Genomic DNA, 12,209 nt, shown 5'->3' on the forward strand with positions numbered 1-12,209 from the left:
AAACTTTGATTTGATTTATCCCTGGGATGCAGTGTTTCTCCACACACACAAAGACCACCCACGGAGAGCCACAGTCTCCTCGTCCCTCTGGCCCGGTACACGTGTATATCCGCCAGCCTGGTCCCTCCCGCCACAAAAGGGGGCCAGTTCCCATTCAGCAGTTAACGAGGGCGACAAACTGGTGGAGCCATTGTCCCCGCTCCTCTGGTCCTCACTCCCTGTCACAAAGCTCATTGTTGCCATCAATCAACATAACTGCCCGCTTCCACTCTTGACTGTCCCGGTCCATTCACCAGGCAACTCACTGGGGATGAACTCTTAGCTCATTGAATGGACCTTAGAATGGAGGAGAAGTGGATGGAAGTCTCTAGAAGCACCATCAGCAAGTCAAGGACTCTTACCCTCAGGAAAGTCAGATAGTCATCAAGCCAATTGGTGCTTCTCAAAAAACACAAAAATACATTATTTCAATGGGTCACCTAAGCAACACTTTAGCTTTGAACCAAATTATGCATTTGCATGCACTTCCACATGCACATGAACAGTGGCAAATGGAATTCAGGCCAGTTAGAACACAGTGTGCACAGATTACCTCCTTGTGGAAAAGGTTCCTATTGCGTGCACTGCCCCAGGATTCTCAGTCAAATCAGGCCTTTGCAGCCAAAATGTTGGGTTTTATGGCATGTGCTGGACAAAGAGGATGTCTTCGAAAACCATTAGGACGGCATTTTAACTTTGATTATATACAATGGCTACCATCTGCCATTGGGATAGCCTGATACTACAGTCTAAGAATCCCAGCTATGCCATGTCACTGGGATGCTTTACAAGTAAAGCTTGCCCCACACTATCTTAAATCAGGATTAGAAGGGAATAGAAAGACTAGGAATGGGGAGGATGGGGAGGGACAGCGCAGAAGGAGGGAGCCGTGACAATAACCAGACATATTTCAAATGTTCTCAAGCCTTACATATGACCAAATAAGAGTATATCTTAGTAGAGGATGAGGGAGAACTCGACAAGAGGAGCCAGTAAGTCGGAAAATGCCCACAGCGAAAGTGAACAGCTGGACTGTAGATATGGCCGAGAGATGGGGAGACAAGAAGGACGATAGAAGAGAACCAAACGGAGGAGAGCGAGGGAGATAGGGATAGAGGGAGAGGATTGGAAAGGGGGCTGTTAGCATGGCTGCTCATCAATGTACAGGGCTGTTAGCATGGCTGCTCATCAATGTACAGGGCTGTTAGCATGGCTGCTCATCAATGTACAGGGCTGTTAGCATGGCTGCTCATCAATGTACAGGGCTGTTAGCATGGCTGCTCATCAATGTACAGGGCTGTTAGCATGGCTGCTCATCAATGTACAGGGCTGTTAGCATGGCTGCTCATCAATGTACAGGGCTGTTAGCATGGCTGCTCATCAATGTACAGGGCTGTTAGCATGGCTGCTCATCAATGTACAGGGCTGTTAGCATGGCTGCTCATCAATGTACAGGGCTGTTAGCATGGCTGCTCATCAATGTACAGGGCTGTTAGCATGGCTGCTCATCAATGTACAGGGCTGTTAGCATGGCTGCTCATCAATGTACAGGGCTGTTAGCATGGCTGCTCATCAATGTACAGGGCTGTTAGCATGGCTGCTCATCAATGTACAGGGCTGTTAGCATGGCTGCTCATCAATGTACAGGGCTGTTTCTCTACAGCATGATGGGACACTTCATTCCACTCAACTGCCTCACAATAACAACATTAGCCTAATTAGCTTACACTCACTTTTTATTAGCGCAGACACACCACACAGACACCCCCTCAACAGAGACCTCACATGTACCAGACACTAAATCCCTATCTTAATGCACAATATTCCCATTTCAATCTCTGGGGTTTTCGAAGGATTTACTAAAGCTGTACATTTTGCGGTCTCTGCTATAGAGCTGATCTATCTTCTTGGATGTCGTATGCACTGTTGAAAACAGTCCTATAGATTGAATTGCATTGAAGAACACTGGAGACAACATAGGTCTAAGTGTGCAAGAGTGAGAGAGGGTGGATTGTGGTGTGAGGATCCTTTTATCCTGGTTCGATGGCTCAGAGAAAAGGGTGATTAGTTTGTCCCGTCTCAAAGTGCTGCCGCGTCTTAAGTTACGGACATAAAAGCCCAGCCGTGTGTCGAAGAGAGCCGACATTGTCATGCAGAAGAAAAACAAAACCCTGCAACTTAGTGAGGGAGACACTGGGCAGCACTGGGGAATGCCTGTTAGGACGTTTCCTTGTGTGGTGTTTTAAAACAAACCAGAGCTCAGGGGTTGAGCAGACAGCCTAATGCTTCCCTGGATAATTTAATACTGTAACCTTTTAACAAGAGACAAAGAGGGCTTTGAGGAAAGCATGAGACCATAAGGAGACCCTGCTGAAAGGCACATCCAGGGGATCATCTCTCACCCCTGTCCCATCCCACCACCCCCTGGCCCAGACAGTAGCCTTCTCCACAGGCATGAGGGGAGGTGAGGCACAGCACACAGGATGGTGCTGGGGCCTGGACACAGGGGATGGGTAGGTGGAGGTGGGAGCGTTCCCCTGGGCGGTGGTGGGGAATGAAAGTGATGTCTAGGCTGTTTACTAGGGGCTTTGTCAGGGGTGATGTCTAAGGTATGCAGGCTATGCGATGCGGATCAACGGCCGTAAAATCCCATCAAAGGGCCCTGCCAGGTCTCACTTGCGTGGGGCTAAGCCTGTCCACACAGAGTTGAGTAGTCCAAGGCCCAGTAGCAGACTCACACTCAGCATTATGGCCCAGTACTGACTCCAGCCTCAGCAGGAGACTCAGCCCCAGCCCTACCCCAGCCTCAGTCCTAGTCCTGACTCCAGCCTCAGCCCCATCCCCAGCTTCAGTCCCAGGCCCAACCTCAGTCCCATCCCCAGTGTCAGCCCCTGCCCCAGCCTCAGGCCCAGCCTCAGGCCCATCCCCATCTCCAGCTTCAGCCCCAGCCCCAGTCCAGAGAAACTGTGGAAACCGTGGCACCTCAGCCCAGCAGATCCCTACAACACGTCTCTCCATTACCAAAGCAGAGGATTAGAGTGGGGCAGATTCTGTTTTGACTCATGGTATTGTTTTCTTCTTGACTCTTTTCTGTTCATTTGCAGGTGGTCTCTCTCCTCTGGGATAGGGTTGGAAGTGACACTGGAGTCAGTCTTTGCCAAGGTCCATGGTGCAAGCCTCTGACCTGTACCACCAGTTACTACCACTCCTCTGAGTCCGCTGATTGGAAATATGGTAGCATGACTATGAGTGTGAGCCGAGATTTAACTGTGGAGCTCCAACGAAACTGGGAACCAGTCAGCACATTGAAAATGGCCACCCAACTGAACAAAGAGGATTACCTGTCCAGCCAAACCCTCACTCTTTGGCAGGCAGACACACCCACCATCTCAGGACAAAAGGAGCCCTGCAGTGCCAAGTGTAGCTGAGCCAGAAGCAAAGGGGATTAGGTCTGGTGGTCAGTCAACACTTTAACATGTCTGTAAGTCCACTATCATCTTTGGCAGAATTTAAAACAAGACATTGCAATGCAAAGCCGGTTTCAGCAAAAAATAAATAAATAACTTAACATATTGGCGCTTTCACCCAGTGTCTGGTTGGTTGTGAACGTCACAGTAACTGTTGCACTGATAGTGCTAAGTGACGTGCTTTTTAAGGTCAGATTCGGTTTCGGGGTTCATTTAAAAAAAAAAAATCACGTTTTTTATTTAGATTATTATTTGTTAACATTAAATGCATTATGAAATATGACCTTGAAATGATTTTGGAGCTTTTTAATAGAAATTACAACGCCAAATATTGATACCATTCAATTGCCAAAACATTGAAAACATTCCATGGTCTCTAACACAGAACAAAGAAATGAATAAGAGCCCCATGATATTACTGACTGCTCATTACTGCTTAACACTTATTAACCATCATTTATTCACATTACTTTACTTAAATAAAATATTTGAATATTGTATATCATTTTTTTGGGGGGGGACAACTTTATTATTTCATTTTTTAAGTCATCATCTCATCTCTGCTCAGGCAGTAGCAGCCAGCCAACCATCTAACATTACCTATGTGCTCCCCAATGAGCCAAGTGCCCCATGTTAGCGAAAAGGGTACCCCGTGAGCATTAAGTTGCCACAGATGCCCATGCTGCAGAGCTGTCTGACGAAATCACTGTTTTAATAGTTCTTCAAAAGTAGATAAAGTATACTTTCAAGGCTGCTACAGCTGTTAATCGGGTAGAGATACCTCCAAGTACCTCTTGATCTTATGACCTCTTCCTGAATGCTCTCCCAACCACCCTCGGCTCCCGAACCAGGGCGATGGGTTTGACGCACCCTTCCTTCCTCTCACTAGCCTATGGAGTATCACCTCCACTCACGTGTAAGCGGGCGTCGATCCCGTAAAGATTGCATTTACACTAATAAACATACAGTCGTGGCCAAAAGTTTTGAGAATGACACAAATATTAATTTTCACAAAGTCTGCTGCCTCAGTTTGTATGATGGCAATTTGCATATACTCCAGAATGTTATGAAGAGTGATCAGATGAATGGCAATTAATTGTAAAGTCCCTCGTTGCCATGCAAATGAACTGAATCCCCAAAAAACATTTCCACTGCATTTCAGCCCTGCCACAAAAGGACCAGCTGACATCATGTCAGTGATTCTCTCGTTAACACAGGTGTGAGTGTTGACGAGGACAAGGCTGGAGATCACTCTGTCATGCTGATTGAGTTCGAATAACAGACTGGAAGCTTCAAAAGGAGGGTGGTGCTTGGAGTCATTGTTTCTTCCTCTGTCAACCATGGTTACCTGCAAGGAAACACGTGCCGTCATCATTGCTTTGCACAAAAAGGTCTTCACAGGCAAGGATATTGCTGCCAGTAAGATTGCACCTAAATCAACCATTTATCAGATCATCAAGAACTTCAAGGAGAGAAGTTTAATTGTTGTGAAGAAGGCTTCAGGGCGCCCAAGAAAGTCCAGCAAGCACCAGGACCATCTCCTAAAGTTGATTCAGCTGCGGGATCGGGGCACTACCAGTACAGAGCTTGCTCAGGAATGGCAGCAGGCAAGTGTGAGTGCATCTGCACGCACAGTGAGGCGAAGACATTTGGAGGATGGCCTGGTGTCAAGAAGGGCAGCAAAGAAGCCACTTCTCCTCAGGAAAAACATCAGGGACAGACTGATATTCTGCAAAAGGTACAGGGATTGGACTGCTGAGGACTGGGGTAAAGTCATTTTCTCGGATGAATCCCCTTTCCGATTGTTTTGGGCATCCGGGAAAAAGCTTGTCTGGAGAAGACAAGGTGAGCGCTACCATCAGTCCTGTGTCATGCCAACAGTAAAGCATCCTGAGACCATTCATGTGTGGGGTTGCTTCTCAGCCAAGGAAGTGGGCTCACTCACAATTTTGCCTAAGAACACAGCCATGAATAAAAAATGGTACCAACACATCCTCCGAGAGCAACTTCTCCCAACCATCCAGGAACAGTTTGGTGATGAACAATGCCTTTTCCAGCATGATGGAGCACCTTGCCATAAGGCAAAAGTGATAACTAAGTGGCCTGGGGAACAAAACATCGATATTTTGGGTCCATGGCCAGGAAACTCCCCAGACCTTAATCCCATTGAGAAATTGTGGTCAATCCTCAAGAGGCAGGTGGACAAACAAAACCCCACAAATTCTGACATACTCCAAGCATTGATTATGCAAGAATGGGCTGCCATCAGTCAGAATGTGACACAGGAGTTAATTGACAGCATGCCAGGGCGGATTGCAGAGGTCTTGAAAAAGAAGGGTCAACACAGAAAATATTGACTCTTTGCATCAACTTCATGTAATTGTCAATAAAAGCCTTTGACACTTATGAAATGCTTGTAATTATACTTCAGTATTCCATAGTAACATCTGACAAAAATATCTAAAGACACTGAAGCAGCAAACTTTGTTGAAATTAATATTTGTGTCATTCTCAAAACTTTTGCTCACGACTGTACACTGTCTGTATCCTGATAACGGTAACAATCACTCCCTCCCACATTAACAGAAGATCCCTGTCTGAAACACTAGGTGGTTGTGATACTTTAACAACAGAAACCTCAGTAATATGAAGCAATAGAAGAAAAGGGAAAGACTTACGATACAAGCAGCCAGCCTCTCCGTTGAGTTGAGACCATCCAGGACAGCACTTATACACGGTCTGGAAGTCTTGTCTGTAGATTTGTTTATATGCTGTGTAGTATGCCGTCCTGTTATCAAGGAGACATAACATTATCAAAGGATACAAATTAGATAATATAATGCTACACTATATAAAACACGTCTATACAATAATTAGAGGTTCAGATGTATGGCACAATGTCATGGTTGATCTGTCTGTTCTTAGGGAGGGTGGAGCGGGTGGTCTGTTCTTAGGGGTTGGGTTTGCCATCCTGAGAGTGGGAGGGCTAGGTTGCTGATGAGGTTCAATGAGTAAGAAGAAGAAAAAAACGTCAGATCCACTACGATAATCACAGAACATTTCCCACTCTTTTAAGTCACATACAGTATAATAATCAGGAAACATTTTCCCAGTCTTTTAAGTCGTCCATTTCAATGTGCAAGACTGGTAGACTATACTTCAGAATACGGTGTCTATCCCTGTAGTTTAGAAGCCCTCTCACGGCTACTAGTCATTATGCGTAATTTTGTTTACACCGTGTAATTAAGGGTTTGGCTACCTTCAAAGCTGCCTGCGTCTTTGTATTGCGGTAAATATATGGAGAAAGCGAGCCTCAATAGCACATTGAGAAACCCCCCAGAGAGAGAGTCAGGGGTAAGCTGCAGGACTCTTCCTCACAGGTATGTACCTGACCTCTGGAGACGCCTCGGCTAAATAGATAGCATAGCTAACCCTCCAGGAGAGCTGTGGCTATACCTTGCACTTAACTTAGTGCTATATGAGAGGCCTACGAGACCCTGATTAAAGAACAAAAGAGAGGGAAAAGGATAGGAGACAGAAAAGAGGAGAGAGAGATGTTGACTGAGATTTAGGGGGATGAGGATGAGGCACTCTTAAACAGCTTTGACATGATTTGATTACTGTTAAGACTGAGTCAGCAACAACTGCACAACACAGAATTATCCATAGGCAATACATGCAATATAGAACATAATGACTATCTACAGAATAGCATTCCTGAAGAATTCCTCAGAACAAACATAGGAGACATGAGTATGTGAAAGGCTGACATAGAGATGATGGGTACAGAAGAGAGGATAGAAAACTAGACAGGTGAATAACTAGTGTTGCTTTCGGAATGGATGGAGGAATACATGGATAGAAGAATGGATTGATTGATGGATGGATGGATGAAGAGATGGCTGAATGAAAAGTAGGACTCACCTTCTCTCGTATCCCATGCACCAGTTATGTCCTAGGCAGCCTTGCTTCCAGACCTTGACCATGCGTGTGAAGGCCTGCACACACAGCTGCCTTTGGGCAACCAGCGTCACATCCCGCTCCACACACACGTTGGGCCTGAAAGAGGCCAGTGGCAAAAAACATTGAACAAATCAATATTCTGTAATTTTTTTGATTTACAGTAAGAGGGTGTTATGAAGGATGAACCAGTGAAGATAGATGGACAAGGATTCCATACGGGTTTATACTGTGTTGTGTTGCCTATGCTGTCTGCTAAGACTCAAGGGGAATTATCCATGCATTACTGTTTGACCCCTAAGCAGGGCAGCACAAGACACTGCCTACAGCAAGACATCAAACAAACATTCACTACGACTTTACCTGATACTACAGTATATCAAAACATTGACCAAAGGAGAGCAGAATAACAAGATCATACAAACTGATTTGGACCTCTTGTTATTGAGTTTTATAAGCCAGGTGCCATCTGAGTGTCATAGATCCCATCGTACCATATTCCCTGCATTGTAGTCTCTAAGACCATCTCAAGCTGCCATACTATCCCTCTAACATTAAGCAGTGTTTCGGTACCTCTCCAGTAGCAGAAACTGCAGTATGTCTGAGAAGTCTCATCATTTACGAGTAGCTCAGTCATTCCATGTCCAAGCTTGTCTCATCTCTGGGATAGTGTGTATGTCTGATAGGTCTGTGATAACCTTCAGTTTGTGATGCTGATACTGTATCTATTTTTCCAAGACTGGCAATGGTCCCTCTGAGAAAATTCCCATTATTTTTCACTATCTGACATTGACACGGCCATTACAACTGAACAGAGACTTATAATGAAGTCAGACTTATCAGAAGCACCTCATCTCGGACTTATCTCACCTGTTACTCTGGAATGCTCTCCATCATATGGAAAACTTAGGAGCATCTCAGGAATGCTTCCTGCATCATTAATCCACCCCGAGATCATGTGTAATTATGTAATAACATTACAGTGCATTTTGAGAAAGACAGTAGAGTATTCTTATGAATAGCTCCAGGTGCATCATAGCTCCATAAAATACAGCCTTAGAGTTAACAGTGATTGTTGTCTGTGTCGTTTTAACTACAGGTTTATACAAGCCCAGGTATAGAACACATTGTTCTTCTTTCAATGCAAACACCTCTAGAGTAAAACATTGAAACATTAAATGAAATAATTGATAAACAAATATCATATTTCAACTTGTGAAATTTTAAAATAATCCTATTAACCGGTAGTTTGATATGTCAACAGATATTGGATTCTGGTTATATGTTTTTAAACTCAAATTAATAGCAGTAGCAAGTGACATGACTCTTACCAGAAATGTTTGATCGTGTAGGTAGGTTACTGTGACTAAAATATGTATTATCAAGTAAAAATGACAGCTTATAAAAAATACTTACATGTATGGTTGGAGATTTCCATAGCTGGACACTTCGTAGATCCCATCGATAAGTAAGTATTGAAAAACTATTAAAACGAAGATACAATCCATTTTCAAGTTGTGTTGAATGTATCAATATATATGCATTAAAGCGCAGAAATGTAGTGGTATTGACACGTTTTAGTGAAAAAAGACAAAATGCAGAAAAAATCCGTAGCCAAATTACTGAAAAAATATTGAAAGTAGGCTTCACTGTTACACTAAAAAAAATCTACCAGGGAGTGAGAAGTGTCAGTACAACACCTAATTCCAAAAGTGATGCAGTCATACATCCCGTACAGAGTGGTGCTTGGAGGTCGTTACTAACTGGTTTACAACATGCAGATGTTGAACGCACATGCGCGCGCAATGGCTTATAAGAGTAAATCGAAGCAGCCTGGTCTCATAGACTAGACGTAACATAGTAAAAGTAAATCTACAACAATCAAATTAGTATGGTTATGTTTGGTATGGTTACATAGTACAGAAGGTTACTTAAAGCTAAAACGAAAGTCAATCAATCAATCAATCAAGTTTATTTTATATAGCCCTTCGTACATCAGCTAATATCTCGAAGTGCTGTACAGAAACCCAGCCTAAAACCCCAAACAGCAAGCAATGCAGGTGTAGAAGCACGGTGGCTAGGAAAAACTCCCTAGAAAGGCCAAAACCTAGGAAGAAACCTAGAGAGGAACCAGGCTATGAGGGGTGGCCAGTCCTCTTCTGGCTGTGCCGGGTGGAGATTATAACAGAACTATGCCAAGATGTTCAAAATGTTCATAAGTGACAAGCATGGTCAAATAATAATCATGAATAATTTTCAGTTGGCTTTTCATAGCCGATCATTAAGAGTTGAAAACAGCAGGTCTGGGACAGGTGGCGGTTCCATAACCGCAGGCAGAACAGTTGAAACTGGAATAGCAGCAAGGCCAGGTGGACTGGGGACAGCAAGGAGTCAACATGCCCGGTAGTCCTGACGTATGGTCCTAGGGCTCAGGTCCTCCGAGAGAGAGAAAGAAAGAGAGAAGGAGAAAATTAGAGAGAGCCAAGATTTTCAAAATGTTCATAAATGACAAGCATGGTCAAATAATAATCAGGAATAAATGTCAGTTGGCTTTTCATAGCCGATCATTAAGAGTTGAAAACAGCAGGTCTGGGACAGGTAGGGGTTCCGTAACCGCAGGCAGAACAGTTGAAACTGGAATAGCAGCAAGGCCAGGCGGACTGGGGACAGCAAGGTATGGTATTTGGTCGGGGTGGGTAGGTGGGAGGATATCATCATGGACAATTTCAGCATTTTAGCTAATTAGCAACTACTTACTACTTTTTAGCTACTTTGCAACAACTACGAATTTTAGCTAACCCTTCCCCTAGCCTACCTCCTAACACTAACCTTGCTAAACTAGCCTAGCTAGCATTAGCGTTACCCACCTAGCTAACAACAAATTGGAATTCGTAACTTATCATACTTATTGTATTTCGTAACATATCATACTAATTGGAGTGTCCCGGATTTACATTTACTGTGTTATGTCTACCCCTGAGTCCAGATTGTTTGAAGAGATAATGGATCATTTCAATGGAATGGATTGGGACAATAACAGCGATGTTCGTTTCCCCCCCCCAAATGTCCTGGTGTTGTAACATGTTGCAAGTTAAAACTGTATTATTTTCTTCAGATATAGCCTACTCATGTTTTTTTTTGTTTTTTTTCACCTTTATTTAACCAGGTAGGTCAGTTGAGAACAAGTTCTCATTTACAACTGCGACCTGGCCAAGATAAAGCAAAGAAGTGTGACAAAAACAACAACACAGAGTTACACATTGGATAAACAAACGTACAGTCAATAACACAATAGAAAAATCTGTATACAGTGTGTGCAAATGAAAGGTAAGGCAATAAATAGGCCAATAGTGGCAAAGTAATTACAATTTAGCAATTTACACTGGAGTGATATACAGTGGGGCAAAAAAGTATTTAGTCAGCCACCAATTGTGCAAGTTCTCCCACTTAAAAAGATGAGAGAGGCCTGTAATTTTCATCATAGGTACACTTCAACTATGACAGACAAAATGAGGAAAAATAATCCAGAAAATCACATTGTAGAATTTTTTATGAATTTATTTGCAAATTATGGTGGAAAATAAGTATTTGGTCAATAACAAAAGTTTATCTCAATACTTTGTTATATACCCTTTGTTGGCAATGACAGAGGTCAAACGTTTTCTGTAAGTCTTCACAAGGTTTTCACACACTGTTGCTGGTATTTTGGCCCATTCCTCCATGCAGATCTCCTCTAGAGCAGTGATGTTTTGGGTCTGTTGCTGGGCAACATGGACTTTCAACTCCCTCCAAAGATTTTCTATGGGGTTGAGATCTGGAGACTGGCTAGGCAACTCCAGGACCTTGAAATGCTTCTTACGAAGCCACTCCTTCGTTGCCCGGGCGGTGTGTTTGGGATCATTGTCATGCTGAAAGACCCAGCCACGTTTCATCTTCAATGCCCTTACTGATGGAGGGAGGTTTTCACTCAAAATCTCACGATACATGGCCCCATTCATTCTTTCCTTTACACGGATCAGTCGTCCTGGTCCCTTTGCAGAAAAACAGCCCCAACGCATGATGTTTCCACCCCCATGCTTCACAGTAGGTATGGTGTTCTTTGGATGCAGCTCAGCATTCTTTCTCCTCCAAACACGACGAGTTGAGTTTTTACCAAAAAGTTCTATTTTGGTTTCATCTGACCATATGACATTCTCCCAATCTTCTTCTGGATCATCCAAATGCTCTCTAGCAAACTTCAGACGGGCCTGGACATGTACTGGCTTAAGCAGGGGGACACGTCTGGCACTGCAGGATTTGAGTCCCTGGCGGCGTAGTGTGTTACTGATGGTAGGCTTTGTTACTTTGGTCCCAGCTCTCTGCAGGTCATTCACTAGGTCCCCCCGTGTGGTTCTGGGATTTTTGCTCACCATTCTTGTGATCATTTTGACCCCACGGGGTGAGATATTGTGTGGAGCCCCAGATCGAGGGAGATTATCAGTGGTCTTGTATGTCTTCCATTTCCTAATAATTGCTCCCACAGTTGATTTATTCAAACCAAGCTGCTTACCTATTGCAGATTCAGTCTTCCCAGCCTGGTGCAGGTCTACAATTTTGTTTCTGGTGTCCTTTGACAGCTCTTTGGTCTTGGCCATAGTGGAGTTTGGAGTGTGACTGTTTGAGGTTGTGGACAGGTGTCTTTTATACTGATAACAAGTTCAAACAGGTGTCATTAATACAGGTAACGAGGGGAGGACAGAGGAG

General features: G+C 43.9%; 1 protein-coding gene across 1 annotated transcript in view; it reads right to left on the minus strand.

The window, feature by feature from the left end:
* Window positions 1-7,974, minus strand: part of megf6b (multiple EGF-like-domains 6b) — a 109,793-nt gene extending 101,819 nt beyond the window's left edge. The window contains exons 1-3 of the mRNA XM_038964148.1: window positions 7,961-7,974; window positions 7,431-7,565; window positions 6,185-6,294 (exon numbers count right to left, since the gene is read on the minus strand). Coding sequence (XP_038820076.1) covers window positions 6,185-6,294; window positions 7,431-7,565; window positions 7,961-7,974 — 259 coding nt within the window. The remainder of the gene's footprint in view (window positions 1-6,184; window positions 6,295-7,430; window positions 7,566-7,960) is intronic.
* Window positions 7,975-12,209: the final 4,235 nt, after the last annotated feature.

Source organism: Salvelinus namaycush, chromosome 2 (assembly GCF_016432855.1).
Source record: "Salvelinus namaycush isolate Seneca chromosome 2, SaNama_1.0, whole genome shotgun sequence".
In the NCBI taxonomy this organism is placed as follows: Eukaryota; Metazoa; Chordata; class Actinopteri; order Salmoniformes; family Salmonidae; genus Salvelinus; species Salvelinus namaycush.